Source organism: Maylandia zebra, linkage group LG22, assembly GCF_041146795.1.
Source record: "Maylandia zebra isolate NMK-2024a linkage group LG22, Mzebra_GT3a, whole genome shotgun sequence".
NCBI lineage: Eukaryota > Metazoa > Chordata > Actinopteri > Cichliformes > Cichlidae > Maylandia > Maylandia zebra.
In genome coordinates, this window is record NC_135187.1 from 23,691,382 (window position 1) to 23,709,182 (window position 17,801).

The 17,801-nt window shown below is 41.2% G+C and overlaps 1 protein-coding gene across 20 annotated transcripts in view; it reads left to right on the forward strand.

The window, feature by feature from the left end:
• The window catches only part of adgrb2 (adhesion G protein-coupled receptor B2), a 269,007-nt gene that overhangs the window by 201,311 nt on the left and 49,895 nt on the right, over window positions 1-17,801 (forward strand). For all 20 annotated transcript variants that reach the window (XR_013095411.1, XR_001167489.3, XR_013095409.1 and 17 more), the window contains 3 exons: window positions 10,184-10,287; window positions 10,645-10,747; window positions 11,200-11,350. Coding sequence is in view for 17 of the 20 variants with exons in the window: in XM_012918227.3 (XP_012773681.1) it covers window positions 10,184-10,287; window positions 10,645-10,747; window positions 11,200-11,350 (358 nt within the window). In the remaining 3 variants the exon portion in view is untranslated. The remainder of the gene's footprint in view (window positions 1-10,183; window positions 10,288-10,644; window positions 10,748-11,199; window positions 11,351-17,801) is intronic.

Consider the following 17,801-nt stretch of genomic DNA (forward strand, 5'->3'; position numbering starts at 1 on the left):
ACCAAACAGAAAAGGTAGTCTGGTCTCGGCTCGCAGGCAGCTTAGGGAGAGAGAGAGGGCCAGAGAGATGGAAAGTGGATGTTTTCTGCACTCATCTGTAATGCATTAACAACCAGCATTGCAGAGATAAAGAGCCGTGCACTTATGTGGCCCTGTTCGGCATAATTCATTGCTTCTGTATTGTGCTCACCGATGCCTTGCATTTACCCTTTGCTTTTTTTCTTTTTTTATAAAATGCATTTCTATCAGCTCATTGTTTAGCTGCCAGGCCATCTGCTTTACTGTTTACAGCAATGGCAGGTCAGTGTTTCCCACAAAAAAGCTCTGAAAAATCCGTACTGTACTTAGCATAGCTTTTGTCAGCAGAAGAACATCAAACATTGGGAACAAAAAAAAAATTGGAATTCATCAGTACCCCTATCTGGTCGCACCAAAAAGAAACAAATACAGTTAAAAGAGTATGAATATTGGAGGTACGTTTCTTATACATCCCCCTGGCTAATGTTACACCCCTTTTTTATAGCAAATATTACCGCATACCAAATGTGCCTCTGATGCCATTGCTCTAAAGAAAAATTAAGTTAGAGGCAGAATATTGTAGTGAGTTGCAGCATATTATAAATGCTTCAGTCTCAAGGAAAAAGAAGGGAGGAAATAAAGGGTTTCATGGTTGCCGCACTCATTGAAAACTGAGAAATGAGAACATCTAATTGAGTTTATTTAAGCTGAATGCATTTTTAGTCTTCTTAACAGCATAGTTAAAAGAATCCCACTGTTGGGTAGCATCTAGTTGCCAGTGCATACACGGCATTGAAAAACTCCTGTCACAGTCACATTCACTTCTGTTTCTTGTTATCCCCAACCTTGGATGAAGCCGTGCAAGTGACAGCTGCCTTGAACGTTTCCTGAGACGGATAAAGTCATTTAATCCAACGCAAACATGGATAAGCCAAGTTGACAGTAGTGACACTGACTGGCGTCGCAACTTTTAGATGACCTCCCTGTTTTAAAGGAAGGACTCAGTAAATTGCGTAAACCTGAGATAATCAGCTGGTTTGTAAGCCTCAAGATTTCCGTGTCCTGCTTTAGGATTTATTAGTATTATTATTCCCTTCTGTTCTATTTCTCCCTTCTATTAACTGTAAAGAGGGTCAAAATAAGGGGATGGCCTTCAGGTAAGGAACTGCAGTTATTCATTATTTTTGTACCTCAGAGCTTGAATTACTTCACAGGGGTCTGGAAGCCATTTCAGACCCCAGGGAAACATTAACTCCCCGTAATATGGAAAACACAATAGCTTTGACCCATAAGCCGAACGGGTCATTCCGGCCACTGTTTCTGGTTCCTGCGACTCCTCTTCCAGCCGTACAGTATTGACTTTTCCCTCGCCACACAGCAAGCAGGTCGACCGAGTTGACTGATAGAGGGCCAGGAGAGGGGGGAAACAAAAAAAAAAACCATTGACTTTTTTTTACATTTGTGACATCTGTGAAGAGTGTGGTAGTCATTAGTGATTCATCAGTCAGCCCCCAGTGCTGCCATTTAGACCCAGTGCACAGGACCAGAAGGTGTGTGGGTTAGTGTTTTTGTGTCAATGGCTCTCAGTCAAGAGCTGTTGCTGCTGGTGCTGAGTGCACTTTGTTGCTTTAGGGTGCTCCAGAGTTAGCTTTTTACTCCAGTGGAGATTGGGTTGTGTAAAAAGAAGAGAGAGAGGCAAATTGAATTTGGCAATAAATAAAAAAAGCAAGAAAGAAAGAAAGAAAGAAAGAAAGAAAGAAAGAAAGAAAGAAAGAAAGAAAGAAAGAAAGAAAGAAAGAGCCACATTCAGACATGCGAACACACTGATATATGGTGGTATGCACTTAAAAACACTTAACATGCACAAGCCTGCATGCATGCATGTAAGTCTGGGCGAATGAAAACGCGCACACAGATGCTCAACACACACACACACAGACAAAGATGCACTCATATGCTCTGTCCAGGCTGTGTGGCTGTTGGAGCAGTGGTGAGTATCAGCAGCCCAGCTCTGACAGCTTATCCTGGGTTACGGCGCGAGGGACAAGGGGGGCTGAGGATTAACCTCCATGTTTAATAGAAAAGGGAGGCAGCGGGAGTGGGGGTTGGGGGGTAGGTGGAGGGATTTAGAAGCAGTGGTGCCATTACAGGCCGTTTACAGTGGAGTGAGGGATAGCCAGTTAATCCTGTTTACTTTCTATAGCCTCTGAGATTTCCGTGTGTGTATGTGTGTGTCCTGCGTGTTTGAGTGTCTATAGAGACCTTTCGCTATCAGACACGAGACAGAGGTTTTTTTTTTTTTGTTTTTTTTTTACTTTAGCGACACAGACAAGCGAGAAAGAGAGAGGGAGAGGAGGAGGATTTGATTGAGTTAGGTCATGAAGGAATACTAAAAGACCAAGCCACTTAATTCTTAAGATGACTCCAGTGGGAACACACAAACCCCACGGATACGTCTGGACTCTTTGCCTGCGCAGAGCTCACGGAGATCACGGGATTTGGAGCTGAGGGAGGTACTGGCTTTATAAAAGTCAGTTTAACGTTTTGCACCTCCAGTCAATAATGTGACTTCCACGTTTTTTTCCCCTTCGCATTTGTCAGCCCATAAAGCCGGTGCTCAAGTTGTGTTGACATTAAAGCTAATAGCAGCTTTCAGGTGCCTCTCCGAACTTGCATTCAAATACACTGAGCTTGCCTAAGCAGGCATCCAGAAATATGAATGGACACGAGAGGTCAGCGGTTCACAACAGCACCTGAGACTTTGGTTTAGTCAGCACAGATGAGCGCACAAGCAAACACACTCGACTTGAGCGAGGAGGAGAAACAGAAAGAGGGATTTTCTCATTTTCTTTAACTTATTTATGAGCCAATTACTGAATCAAAGTAAGTCGCTCCAAATAACAATATCCGAACTGATGTCTTTCTGCTGTAAAGGATTTCTCAGAGCTTCTTCTACCTGCCACGCTAACTGCATTTGGCCCAATCATTCTTATGAAATGATTGGCTTTGCCTGAGATAAATCGAGTCTTTTTCGTCTGTTATCATCAGTGCTCGAGGCACCTAATCAGAATGGAAACATTTCAGAACAGGGCCTATTATTTAGACTAATAATGGCCACCGTGCTTGATTTGACTGTGGAAAAGACGATAGGGATGACTGAAGTGCTTCAAGGTGGCGACTCATATTTTAACTTATTATAATTTAACTGGCAGCAGTGTTTGGAGAGAAAACAAGGCCTGACCTAGACCAAGCGAGACTGCAAGGTTATGGTATGCAAATATGTCGCACTTGTCAGATGTAATTAAAGGATGAGGGGGCGCTAAAATTTATGAGGGACTCGGCATAGAATTGCATTAAAATCTTTTAATCCTTTGTCACATTAATGAAGGGTTAGCCAAGTGACAGCGATGACACAGGAAATTATGAATAAACAGGTGTAATGATTTAGTTGCGTGTTTGTCTAAAGATGCATAATGCCTGAGCGTGGGCAGGGCAAAGACTTGTTAATTAGATATTCAAAACTGAGTGGAAAGTGTGTGTTTTTCTTAATATAATTAGAGGGTCAGAATGTGTTGGAGGCGTTGGTTTTGACTGAATTTTTTAAATGTGAAATACAAATTTGGTCCACAAGATCCCTTGAGGAAAAAATGTGTCTTGGTGCAACTGGCTTTTTGTTTGCCCGTTGTCTTGAAGGCCTTTCATTTTCTTGCTCGCGTTCTGCATTTTGCATCAACAAACATCACAAACCTTGAACATTATGCGAAAACGGCAACACGTAAGGAAAAGGCTTCGCTTTGTGACACGGCGTCAGCACTCCAAGCTCAAGCAGGCTTTTGGTTTCTCTCGAGGCAACTGAAGTCAGAGTCAGTTAAGTTGAAACCTCGAGGGTTTGCAAAAAAAAAAAAAAAAAGACTCAATTTGAAGTATTTTGCAGTGAGTATGTAACTAGTGCTATGGCAGCAAAACAGGCAACTGAGCAGCAGGATTGCTAGATTAGCAAAAGAGTTTTACCTTCGATGTAGTGGCACAGTGTGCCTGGGTGTACTGTTGAGTTTGTATGTACCTGTGTGGGAATAAAAGGGGCAAGTGACTGCCTTGAATTGAAAATGTCATTTTTTCCCCACTTTTCACAAGGGGCCTAGTATTTTCAGACCCTACATGGGAGGACTCTGAGAAACACTGCAAAAATATCAATGCTGTAAGTGGTAATGAATACTCAATATGTTCTCATTAACAAATAATAAATGTGCACATATTGATTATTGATTTTGCAGCAGTACATCCACTATAGGGGGAATGAATGGATAGCTTAAGCCTGTTTCCTGCCATCACTCAATAGGTTTTCCTTCCCAAAATTAAACATTTAAAATTCAAAGTCAGGCGATAATTAACTGTTGCTAGAACAAATTTAACCATCTTGTATTATATTACATGTAATATAAGCAGAACTATTATAGTGATGTCACCTGCCAGACACACCAGTAGTAATTAATTTCCATGTTAGCTAAGACTAGTAAGATGTGTAGTGAAGGAAATTTATAGATGGGGACCAAACACTAATGTGTTCAGTGTCACTGAATATGAAATATAGCTTTTGTCGCCCTTTGTAGATCAGGGTCTGGCTGCTGTACTGGGGTCAGCTTGCACTCAGCTTCATCATCTCTCCAGGCTCTTGGCTAGTTTTGTGTCAGCACGTTTGTCTGTGTAGATGGTAGGGCTGTTTGATACTGCAGATTTTGGTATTGATCCGATACAGGGCCAGAATAAAGGCAGCTTTTGTAGAGGCAAGCATTGTGTCATGATTTGCAAATTCTGAACACATTTCACTAGCCGCTAAATCACTGTGATTTCTGCTCTCCACTACAATTAGTTAAGAGGACAAAAGCTTTTCATGTCTTCTGAAGATGTGAATGTGCCTGTCTCTAAAGTACTTGGCTCAACCTCTGTTCTTTAAATGTGCTATATGCTAAAAATAAAATAAAATTGACAGTCAACACAAAAAGGTTCAGTGATTTTTCATTATGCATGTTTGAAGGATATTTCTTTATTTCTAAGAAGAAAACATGTTTTGTTGAACACACGTCAGTGGGCTGCATACTGAACTTAGAGGACAGAAACAAAGTATTGATCCCACTGCGCTAGTATTGATCTGATACCAATATCAGTGGTGGTATCAATGCTATCATTATTCAGATCAGTCTGCTCAGCTCTAGCAGGTGCTTGCAAAGATGTTCTTTTTCTTTCCATCTGCCCAGCGTCTAGATTGTATCTGAAAACTGTAACATAATCACTGTGTTTACTGCAGTACTGAAAAGCTTAATATGATCATGCTACTTTGGAATTCAGCACTAGAAACACACATACAGATAAGTGAAGATTTTGTAATAAATACTGGATAAATTCTCCCGTTTGGTGGTGCCCTTTATTGTTCATATAGTTATTAATTTTGTGCACTTTAAGCACATCACCAACCAGCTGCAGTATTTGTACAGTGATAACTTAACATAAGGATACATATTAAACAGAAGTTGTCTAATCAGTCATAGGAAGACTACTTTTGCCAGCTAAGTTCAATATTCACATTTTTCTTCCAGTGGGAAAGTTGTAAGAGCAGTTAATGGAAAACGGGCCTTTTGGTGCAGGTGGACATGGAAAGCCACTAGTGAGGAGCAGGTCTGAATGTAGGGGGGAGGAAAAAAAATAGGGGAAGAATGAGAGCCAAAGAGAGGGAGATGAAGTGAGGGAGTGGGTGGTAGCAGGATAGGTAGGAGGGGGTGGGGAGGAGGAGTGAGAGGAGATAAGTAGGTTAAACTTCCTGAGCTCAAAATAGCTATCTTCTCCATCACATGGTAGCCAATCTGCCCAGGGGAGCCTGGCCATATACAGCAGAGCCTCAGCGCACTCGCTCTTTCTAATCTGCACTCCGTTTTATTCTCTCCTCCGACTGCATCAAAATATCACTATATCTATCTGGGGCAGGGCATCTGTGTGAGCCAGTAGCCTCGGGCCCGATGTGTTACGTTTAGTGTTTTTGAGCGTGTCTGTTTGTGTGGGCGTTTCCTCTTTTCATTTCCCCTTATTGTAGCATCCTTCCATATTATGAAATAAACCCTTAATCTCATCACACACCTAACCGCCACCAATTTAGACAATTCTGTTAGACAAATTGACACGATGACGAGTTCAGGGACAGTTTGAGGGGTTTAGATAGAGCACACTTAGAAATGAGAGAATCGTTTATTTGACTAGTTTTCTAGCAGAGGCTAATTTAAGACGGATTCAAAAACTGAGAGGGAAAAAAGGTGATCCTGCAGCCTTTTTTTAAGTGCCTGTGCCTGTGCGTGCATGCGCTTGTCTGCTTGTCATTCCCCATGCATCGCCCTGCGTTTGATCTGTCAGACCTCAAAAAACACAAGTGCCTGTGTATCCTTTGACCTTCCATTCTTCGTAGTATCAAACACAGTCAGTCTCTCTTGTCTCTCGCTCTCCTTCTAGGCCCTTCCCTTTTTCCTAGAACAGATGCTTGTCATATGCCCTCTTTGTCTTTTTTTTTTCGTAGATCTCGCCTTCGCTATGAGGCAGTTTTGATTATGTTTCACCTCCATTCCCTTCCCAGTGTGTTTGTGTGTGTGCCGTATTGGTATTCCAACCTATTCCGCTTTCCTCTGGAGAAATTGGCTTCCTTTGATGGGCCAGGGGAAAAACCACTAAAAGACAAGCTTTGACTTTCTTGCTTTTTCAGTCTCCCTATCTATTTCGCTCACCTCCTACTCTTTGCTTTTGCTTACTTGTCCTTAGCTCTTCCTACTCCATCTCCCTCTCTAAATTTCTCTCTTACTCGTTCTTTTCATGTTGGTTTCTCCTCTCCTTTCTGATGGGAATAAAGAAGTCTTCGTCTTATGCTTCCGTCTATTCAGATCAAGTCGAATACACACACAGGCACACGCAGCTTAAACACTTACCTTCAATTACTTAGCCCATCTGCCTGGATGTGCCTATGTGTTCAAGTATGTGCTTTATTTGCAGTAAAAGACACCTTGTGCCACGGGTACGTACAGTGATAAATCTCTGGGATGAAAGGGAAGGATAGTCGCTGCGGGGGGTAAATTGAGGTAAATTGTGTGATTGAGAACTTAAAAGCGGGCCAAACATCAAGCCCATTTGGGACGCGGCGGGGTGCATGCTTTCCACGCGGCTTCATTTGTCTGTTCCTCATGCTTTCAAAGGCACACCTCAGGAGCAGAGGTACGCTGTACATCATGACCTAAATCACTTAATTATGTGCTGTGGTCTCGTACTTTTACCCTCGCGCATAAGAAGTCATCAAATGAGTGTATAATTGGTACACAGCAAGTGTAAAGTGAGTGTTTGTCAAAGCTAGCTCTGTGTCTTGGCAGCATTGGTCAGTCATCACAGAAACAGTTCGTTCTAGTGGTATGAAGGAGAGTCATATTTTAATCTGCAGTCATTTGCACTTGGTGGAATAGCTCTGTTCTGGTACCTCACTACCTTTTAACTCGCATACGTAATATACAGAGCAGGCATCGGTAACAACAGGTTGATTAATTAAGTTAGAGCTTTAAAGGCAGAGCTGAGGCAGAGGTGGGTTGTAAAGCAGCTTGCAGATGTGCTGAAACTGTGGACAGGCTAAAGCAGCTTAAACACAGCAACAAGCCTCAGAGAGAGTGGATTTGTAGAAAGGAAAAAGCAGAGTCATCAACACTTGTGGGATAGTATACATATACAGTTGGGGTGTCCAACATAAGGCCGGGGGGGGGGGGGGCAGAATTGGCCTGACAAAGACTCCAATATGGCCCACTGGAAGGCTTTGGGAAATGTGAAGGAATGCATATAGATTCCTATTGATAAAGATTAATTCATACCATTCATATTACAACAAATAGTTAAGTAATAGATAATCAGATAACTAACTTATTAAATAACAAGTAACTATTATATCTGATATAGAATTTTTTTTCTACTATAGGGTAGAGATGGACCGATCCGATATTACGTATCGGTATCGGTCCGATACTGACCTAAATTACTGGATCGGATATCGGAGAAAAATAAAAAATGTAATCCGATCCATTAAATATCACGAAAGCACCTCACAAAACTTGCAACACGCTGTAACTCACCTCAGAACGTTAGCACGTCGGAGCAGTATGCATCACGTGATAGAGCGGCTGTGGCATGCGGGACCTGTCGATGGTCTGGATAGCATGTGGAGCTTCGCTAGCAACCCGGCATTTCATCTCCGACAAAGTTATCCCGAGAGAAGTAAAGCAAGTGTGTAAGTCCATCTCTGAATGTTTGTAAAGCATTCCTGCGTTAAGCTTAACAAACGATATATGGAGCGACTGCCTCTTCTTGCTGCTACTTCAATCATGAAACTGCTTAACGATCAGCTGATCGGCTTTTCTGTCGTGAGTCCGTGTCTCTAGTTTGTTTTTGGCCCACTTTGCACCAGAAAGAGGAAACCAGCGGCTGAACAACAGCAGCACGTTTAAGCTTGATCAGCTGTTGTTAGAATGTATTTAATATTACTTTCTACTCCAGGATCTTTTTCTACGTAGCTGACGCTGGTAACTGTGCAGGGGCGGATCTAGCAAAGTTTAGCCAGGGGGGCCGATAGGGCATTAACAGGGAAAAGGGGGCACAAAGACATACTTTTCTTTCTTATTCTCATTTAAAATGTCTAGCTTTTAATAAATAATTATCTGACACCCAAAGTTTTAATTTGATGTAAAATGAATAGAAGTCAATTACTGTATATAGTAACTATTAAGTCTAATATATATACCCTAGTAAGCTATAGTACTTTTTCCTTTGGGAAGGTACCATCTGTGCAGTCTGCAATTTTGTTGAAAAAAGATGTTGAATCTATTTAATATTTCTTGAAAAATAATTGATTTCTGTGCATTTTTTTTCACACTGCATCAAATTAAGGTTGATTACGTCGATTAAGCATCATGAGGTGGAGCGTGAGGGGTGGTTCCCTATTTTTTATTTATTTATTTTTGTTGTTGCTGGGAGTTGGAACCCTATTAGTTAGGTTGCTTAGTATTTATGCTAAGTACTCTTTAAAATACCAGAATAGGGAGGATGTGGTAGGTTTAAATTTATTAGATTGATCAGTATTGCTGAACTATGAAATATTTTTTTTTGCATACAGGTATAACAGAATAGCTTTAGTGTAGTTGTTGTTTTAAACTTGAGTATGAACTTATACAAAATGCAGCAAGATATTTAAAAAACAGTTTTGTTGATTAAAAAACACTATATCGGATTCATATCGGTATCGGCAGATATCCAAATTTATGATATCGGTATCGGTATCGGACATAAAAAAGTGGTATCGTGCCATCTCTACTATAGGGAAAAAAGAACATTATTATAATTACAGGACAATCTGGACAATGAGCTAACAGAAGCGTTTCTGTAATTTTACACATTTATCAATGTTGAAAATTGAGACACAGTTGAAATTGCATGTCTTTTTTTTGTAATAAAACATGCCAGTTATTGAATGTTTAATTAAATGTCTTTGCACTGATAGAAAAGGGAGTTTAGTGTTTACTTTGACATCCCTGCATTAAGTGATATTTAAGGAGAGTGGCTCAGCTTTTTGTAGCCTGCTTAAACTAACGCTAAGCCTCATTAAACTGATGATGTAAATTTAATGCAAGGATTAGTTGGTCCTGCAAAAGATGCTGTAGGTGAGCTTTATTTTTTAATTTTGTTTCAGTTAATTATTTCCTCAGTGGCTCCTGATTATCATATCGTTGGTGGATATTTAAAGCAGAAAAGCAGCAACAATTACGTTATCTGGTGTTTAATGATGGCCACAGAGCTCGCTTTCATAGACATGTTAGCATTATCAAATGTCGATGTCACAGTTGATGCAGCTTCAGTGGCATAAGCGCCATCATCATTAATCAGTCAGTTTGGGAATGTTTCCTAGCAACTGGAACAAAACCTCGATAGCAAGACCAGCACGTTCAAGTTCAAACAGATATATACTGAGATGTGCTTTGTTGACAAGAGCAAAATACTCAGGCTTCTTTTGATGCAGGTACATGTCTCTTGTAATGCCTTGCAACTGCACTGAAGTATCCGTCTCTCTCCCTCTCCTGTTTCTGTTCTTTCCTCCCGCTATTAGGACATGGGTCCTACCAGCATGCCCTCTGTGCCCCTTATGGTGGGGTGCGGCATCTCCTGCACCGCTCTGCTCATCCTGCTGCTAATATATGCTGCCTTCTGGAGGTGAGAGCTCACAAACACACTGAGAGACACATTTGATAGAGTAATGGCAGTGTCAGTATTCATACATCAACTGTGCTCACAGTGGTCATTTTCTCACTAGCAAAGTCTCTTTTGTGTCTGTCATTTGCTTTGCCAAAAACTCCAATGAGGCCTAATAAGGAACAAATGGTTCAACTACGGTGGGGGGGAGGTGGTGATTAGTTTGTATTTTGATTACATGCAGCAGATGGCAAACTCAAGCTAATGTCTCTGCAATGTCCAGAAAGTCACTGTTCAGTCCATCAGTCTGTCATTAATGCGTACCGCACACGCCTGTCATTTCTCCCTCTTTCCCGTCTCTCGTTACTCTGCTTTTAGGTATATCCGGTCGGAGAGATCGATCATCTTGGTGAATTTTTGCCTCTCCATCCTGGCCTCCAATTTATTAATTCTGGTCGGACAATCACAAACGCTTAGCAAGGTAATGACTTTCTGCTCTTTGAGTTACACGTGAATTTTCACAGGAATTCTTGTCCATGTGCTTGTGATTCCAATAATAGTGCTTGTGACTAAGCCTCCATTGCCTAGACACAAAACTGCCAAAAACCACCAGGGTTCAGAAGTAGACAAAGTTCATACAGTGGAGTTCTCAAAGCAGGCATTCTAAGTCTTCTGACTAAGCAAGGCTGAACTGTGTGGTGGTCAGCATCGATCAACCACACAGCAGTGCCAGGTTGAACTCGTGTTCTTCCACTCAGTATTTTTGACTTTGTACTTTCTATTTTGCGGAGGTTTCATATTCCCCTGCCAAACCCTAAAAGATGATTCGTGACGTCTCTTCTTAAGAACTTTTTGTTTGTTTGTTTGTTTAAATAGCACCTCTCCGTGTGTTGTAATCCCTTGTCTCTCTCGATTACTTTCTTTATTCACTAGGGCCTCTGTACTGTGACTGCTGCCTTCCTGCATTTCTTCTTCTTGGCATCTTTCTGCTGGGTGCTGACTGAGGCGTGGCAGTCCTACCTGGCAGTCATTGGCAAAATGAGGTCACGACTCATTCGCAAGCGGTTTCTGTGCCTCGGCTGGGGTGAGTCCACACAGTATCACACGTTTTAAAATAGTGTGCAGTGCTGTAACGGTCCTAAAGCTCAGTCACCTCAAAGTGGATGAAAAAAATTAATATATAATTAATAATAGAGCCTACCTGAATGTTCAGCAATATGCTAAGCTAGTGTAGCTGTCACAGTAGTTGCCATAGATATGCAAGTCTGTCGCATTTTCTTTGTACCATCATCTTTTGGTTCCTGGCATGCACTGTACCAGACTGCAGTGATTCTCACACACAGACACAGCCCGTGTCACTGATCTGTGGTAATAAAACCGACTCAGTTTCCTCCATAATTACAGTTTCATTCCCAAGCTCTGCCTGTTTGAACAGAGAAGCTAAAGGGGCCACATTCTTTGCTGATCTGACATTATTACAGCTACCTTTTCACTCAGACAGGGAGCACAAGCTGCTTTCACTGACAGAAAAATATATTTCGGGGGGGGCTTTAAGGTTGGTTTTTTGCTGATAGGAGAAAGCGGGAGAAGAATATGAGTTAAAATGTGATAATAAATGTACCTGAAATCTGGGCTAAGATTGTAATAGCCCTTTGCATGCATCACCCCTGAAATTATTCCTGTTGAGTTTTCTCGCGTGATATTGCTCAACATTTGTCTGCCATATTGGTTGCAAGGGGGGAAAAATGCATATATCCTGGATGTCATTGGTTCCCCCTGGGTAAAATTGGTATAAAAAAAGATGCTACACCAAAATCCTTTTTTTTTTTTTTTTTTTTTGGTTCCTAGTAGATTTCCACAAGTGCCTATAGTGACAGGTGTGTTGCTAGGGATAAATGGGGGTCACTGACCAGTGTGTAGACCTGTGTGACTGGGGCATTAACAATTATTTTCCCAGCAACTGCCATCAACCTCCAGCAACCACAATTTTTTCCCTAACGACAGGTGGTTGCCAGATGGTCACTGACCAGCATCTAAGCTTGTGTGATTAGGGCACTGTGCACTTCATTCTACTTTTTTATTGTGATTCTCACATGTCCAGAAGACAAGTTAATATCACGTTTGACGATCGTGTCTGCAAAACCTCAAAAGATAAGATTCTCATTTCCAGCACACAGAGCATGCTTTGTTTTGTTTTTTTCAAAACGCTGCTCTGCTAATCTGCATCTTTGATTCATTCTGTCGTTTTGTTGCTGTTTCTTGTCTGTTTAATTGCAACTGCAGATACATTTAGCCGGTGAAGCTCGCTTCTCTTCATCGCCAATGGCGTGTCCAGCGGGGTGGCCTCCAAACCAGACTGGCCACCCCAGGTGCCACCCCAAAGGCAAAACAATAAAATTCAATCAAATATCAAATGTCCGATTATGTTTTCACGGTGACGCTCAGATATCCGAGTGTAAGTGAATGCAGCATCGCTTCTGCGCTATGCGCATCACGTTAGCAAAGGTAGGAGAGCCAAGCGCGAAAGACGGCACTGCAGGAAACAATTTTTCGGTGAAAGAAAATGAGTACAGAATAAATGTCCCGGTAAGTAATATCAAGTTTGTTGAGTTTAGTAAACTTCGGTGAAATTAGAATACCAAGGAAAAAAAATAACACTTAAAGAATTATTGCAGCTGTGGAATATTTCAGACAGTATGCTACTGAGGGCAGCTAACATAAGAGTTATGAGTTATAAGATGTAATCTAAGTCGTAACATTGCTGTATGGAGCTGCAGATTTGGTTGCAGGTTAACATAGCTGGACTGGCCATCGGGCATACCGGGCATATCCCCAGTGACTTATTTTTTATTTTTTTTGTAATGGCATGAACAATGAGAGGTGGTGGATTGGCCAGATGCAGGTCGATGTGTAGAAATAACTCCGTTGTTTGGTGGTGGCTATGACGGGGCTTCCACAGAGGCAACAGGTGGATGAGGGAAGGGGAGGCAGGAGGAGAGACCCGAAGCAGCCGCCAGTCCGAGTGTCAGGTGAACTGAACTTCAGGTAAGAAGTTATGACCTGCAGTCTATCTGGGTCAGATATAAACCAAGTTTAGGTGGAGTTTATTTTCATGTTGCTGACTTTTTACTGTCAGTTGCAATAACTCATACTGCGTTCTAGCCAGTTTGACGGAGTTTTTATACAGCTGGGTGGGTGCTATGATGTTACTGATAGTGAACTTTATTTTATTCATAAGGTTAGTAGAGTTGCCAACGGCTCCTTAAAAATGGAATGGTCCCTCATTCAGAGAAAATATTATGCGTTTCATATTGAGCTGAGAAGAGACGCAGTTTGTCCCGGACTTTAGCTAGAATGGAAAAAAGACACAAAGCTGGATTTATTCTGTCTTTATGCTGCACAGCTGCCTCTTCTTCTCTCATTCTCTCCCCCTCCCTCTCCTGTTGCTACTTCAATCATGAAACTGATCAATGATCAGCTGATCAGCTTTTCTCTCTTGTTTGTTTATCGCCCACTTTGCGCCAGAAAGAGGAAACCAGCGGATATTGCGCTAAACAACAGCAGCACGTTTAAGCTTGATCAGCTGTTGTTAGAATGTATTTAATATTAATTTCTAGTATCAGCTGATGTTTGCTGGAGCCACAGCTGTAAAGCTGCTGGTCATGATGTCTGTTTAGATATGTGGTGAGAGGGAAACATGAAGATGAAACCAGGAGATGTCCTTACTGAATCATCAGAGCTGAACAGGTGATGGAGAAACAAGTTTACCTTTTAGGTGACATGAATGAGTTGAAGTTATCAACTGTTTCTGAGAGACTAATAACACCAGGATCCTTTTTTATGTAGCTGACAGCTGGTAACTGTGCAGGGGCGGGTCTAGCAAAGTTTTGCCAGGGGGCCAGGTAGGGCATTAACAGGGAAAGGGGGGCACAAAGAAATACTTTTCTTTCTTATTCTCATTTAAAATACCTAGTTTTTATTAAATAATTATCTAAATCTTACAACCAAAGTTTTTATCTGACGTAAAATGTATAGAAATCATACATATACCAACAAGACTGTACATCACTGTCACAACAGCATTTGTTTTCATTCAAAGGCTTTATGGCTTTAATACCTGGTGGGCCGGTCTGTAGTCAAAATGCCCGATTTTCTGTCCCAGTCCAGCCCTGCAGGTTAATACTGGCAGTGTCACCATGCCAGCTGACTGTATTTTATCATCAGCCAGTGTTGTTCTTTATCAATATTACCAAAGTTTACCATAAGGCAGCATAGAAAGTATTTACTTGCTTTCAGGTTTTATTCAAATGTTAGTCTTTTCATTTGTTTCCCCACTTTTTTCCTGTTTCAAAATCAAACACCAGTTTGTGAGAAGATTATCTTCTTTTTTTAACAGGCAGATAAAGTTTTGCATTGGAACTGGCTAATTTGTCAATTGTTTGTTACAAATGTTCGTATTTTAATTTTCAAAAATGTTTTTGCCCAAAACATATGTGCACTATATGTCAGTAAAAATACTATGCAAATATTGATGTCCTTGAATGCTGAGTAAGCACTGACAAAGCACTGATTGTATCTCTTGTACTTTATCAACGCAGTATCTAAAAACTTTGCACCGTAGTGGTTAAAATCTCATTCTAATAAGAGTTAAAAGTGCATTTGGTTATTAGGTTTATAGGATTATTGAATTATGGTTAAGGGTTGGTAGAATTTTTTTTTAAACATTATCTGCCAATTAAATCTGCCACCCTTCTCCAAATCTGTGCCCCTACCTGGCCCCCCCAACAAAAATTTTCTAGACACGCCACTGTTCATCGCAGTCTTTCTCGCTTCTTAAATAATAGTTCAAGTTGTCAAAACAATATGTGAAATCATTCACAACATGTTGTTATTTGCGCACAGCAGAAAAAAACATTTCTCATTCATTGTTAGCGCTTGCGATTGTTTTATCACATCTCGCCAAATCAAAGCCCAATTGTCTACAATTTGAACAATTACTGCTTTCTGTGTCTTTGTGATCAAAATAGATAATGCGCTTTCATAGCTGAACAGTTTCCCTTTTCTTTTTTTTCCCCCTCTTTCTAAAGTATGTTGGAATTATTTCAGTGTATAAACTGTCATACACTCCATGCTGAAAAGTCTCTAAAATTATGTAAATCTGCCAAGCAAAGTCACACGTTTTTGGCAAACTCATTTAAAGAATCTTTGTAGTTGCAGCAACTTTTGAACGTGGAGGATCCTGATCAGTTAAACATGTTACAAGGTCAACCGTGTGCCGGAAGAAGACGACGATTACCAAATGCTCCATCGTGTTTGCTGGAGATAAAGGAATCTTCAAACTTGGCTGCTTTGATGCAAAGTTGTTGTCAGTTATACTCAGAAAAATACTAGTCTGGCTCACGAGGCTTTCAGTGTCAGTAAAACTTGTCGTAGAAACCTGTTTGGAACTCAGCAGCTAAGGGGAGTCTGTCTGTCTTTCTGACAGAACATCTAAACATTTCGACCACCTTGGTTTTTCACAGCATCAGAGGAACTGTTTATTTTGACGGCTGTTTCGGTGATTTGTTCATTGACATTTTTTGTTTTCATCAAGGTTTTGTGTGAGAAACAGCCTTTTGCAACTGTGTTGAATTGTATTTCTGCATTTATGGGCTGCATGGGGAAGGGCATCTTCCGTCCTTAGAACTTTACCACCTGATATAAAGAACAATGTACCAAAGCACTTTGGAAACACAGTAACAGCTACTTGTTAATAATGACCAGCTGAGTCTTTAACTTACTAGAGATTCAATGCATTTAATGACCCCCAAAAGTGTTTTTTTTTAAGCCGACCAACTAGAAAGACACTGGATTGGAAGTCTTTGAATCAAAGCAACAACCGTCCATCTTCATTTAATGTTAAAGTTATCAAAAAGTCACTTTTTTGTTCATGAGTCTAACACTGCATGACTGTACACGCAAAGCACGTTTGATCACAGTGAGGGCACAAACACAGTGACTTCATTAATTCTCTCCTGACTCCCCTCCATAAGCATTAATATGTATTGCTATGCACTTGTTTGTCGTTGCCATGATTTTCCTGGAAATCTGAACACTTTGACAGGCGCGTTTGTGAATTCCAGTGAAGAAAGCACGGCGTTTGTTTCAAAATGCAGAATGCATGAATTATCACATCCAATATAATGGTGGCATTCTCTACACTTAGCTGATAATAAAGGTGTCTGCCGTTTCTTTTACCGAAAACATCCGCTATCCTCGGATGCCAGAGGATTGTCAGCTTGGCAAATGAAGACCCTTTCATGAATTGGATTCTGATTGAGGCACTCTTGTGTGACATGCATTGGTGATGGAGAGCAGCAGGACAGGCTTATTTTACATGAAAATGTAACAGCTTATTATGCCATAGTGTTGAAATTGTTGGCTGTATTATGCTTAACAATCTTCATTTGCTCCGTTCTAATTTATATCCCATTTTTCTTCACCGTATGCTGTTATTTGCTGCTTCATTTCCCAAAAGGCATTCATTACAGCTTTCTACTGTAATTTTATCTAACTCAGCCAAAGCCCCATGTGTAAGCTGTCTCATGCATACACATTCTCAGAGGGTGTCACTCTTTACAGGTAAACTCTCTCCTCTCCGCCTGTGAGTCTATGTCACTTTTTTTTTCCCCCATTTGTGCCGCATGTCACTCTATTATGCTGTGACCTAGACGACCTGATAACTCAACAGGCAGCAGGGATGTTAGATGGGATGTTAATCAAAACATATGATAACATCAGCACAACCCTAGCAAGATGAGCAGTGAGATAGCACAAAAAAAAAAAAAAAATCACAACCCCCACACCCATTTCATTTCACTTGATATTGATCCCACAGGTCTAATCTGCCAAGTCACTGATGCCCTAACCTGATACAGAGCGAAATGTATACGCTGTGCAGTTACAGAACGCGAGGAAGGCTCCGGGCGCACGGCGGGGGCGCGTGCCAGCTGTTCAATTATCCGACACACTTGCAGATGCACACAGAAAGCGTGAAACGGTCGAGCATAGTGGAGAGGATCAAACAGCTTATCCTCCTCTCGTCCATTTCCCAATTTTCTTCCCCAAATTATGTGATTGAAATCGGTTGCCATGGCAACGGGAGATTTCGGGGCGGGACCGGATCTGCGTTAGATTAGCAGCAGACCGTGTAAGCCTGAAGTGTAGGTGCGCGGTTTGCCGTCCTACATAGAGTTAAATGCTAGACTGATGATGTTGACTAATTGAAACTTCGCTGGTTAGTGGATCGGCCTGGCTCTCCACCATCTTATTTGTTAATGTTAATGTGACTTTTTCTAATTGCTTTTCATTTGCAGCCATAATCACAGCTTTGTTAATTACATGAATATTTCAGAGCCAAGCTCATTACAGGGCCCGGCATATTTCCTTCTGTTTCTGGCAAGCATTCTGCGACACTTGGTCTCACTCTCTTTCCTTCTCATTTGTGCGTAGACAAACACACACACACACACACACACACACACACACACACACAC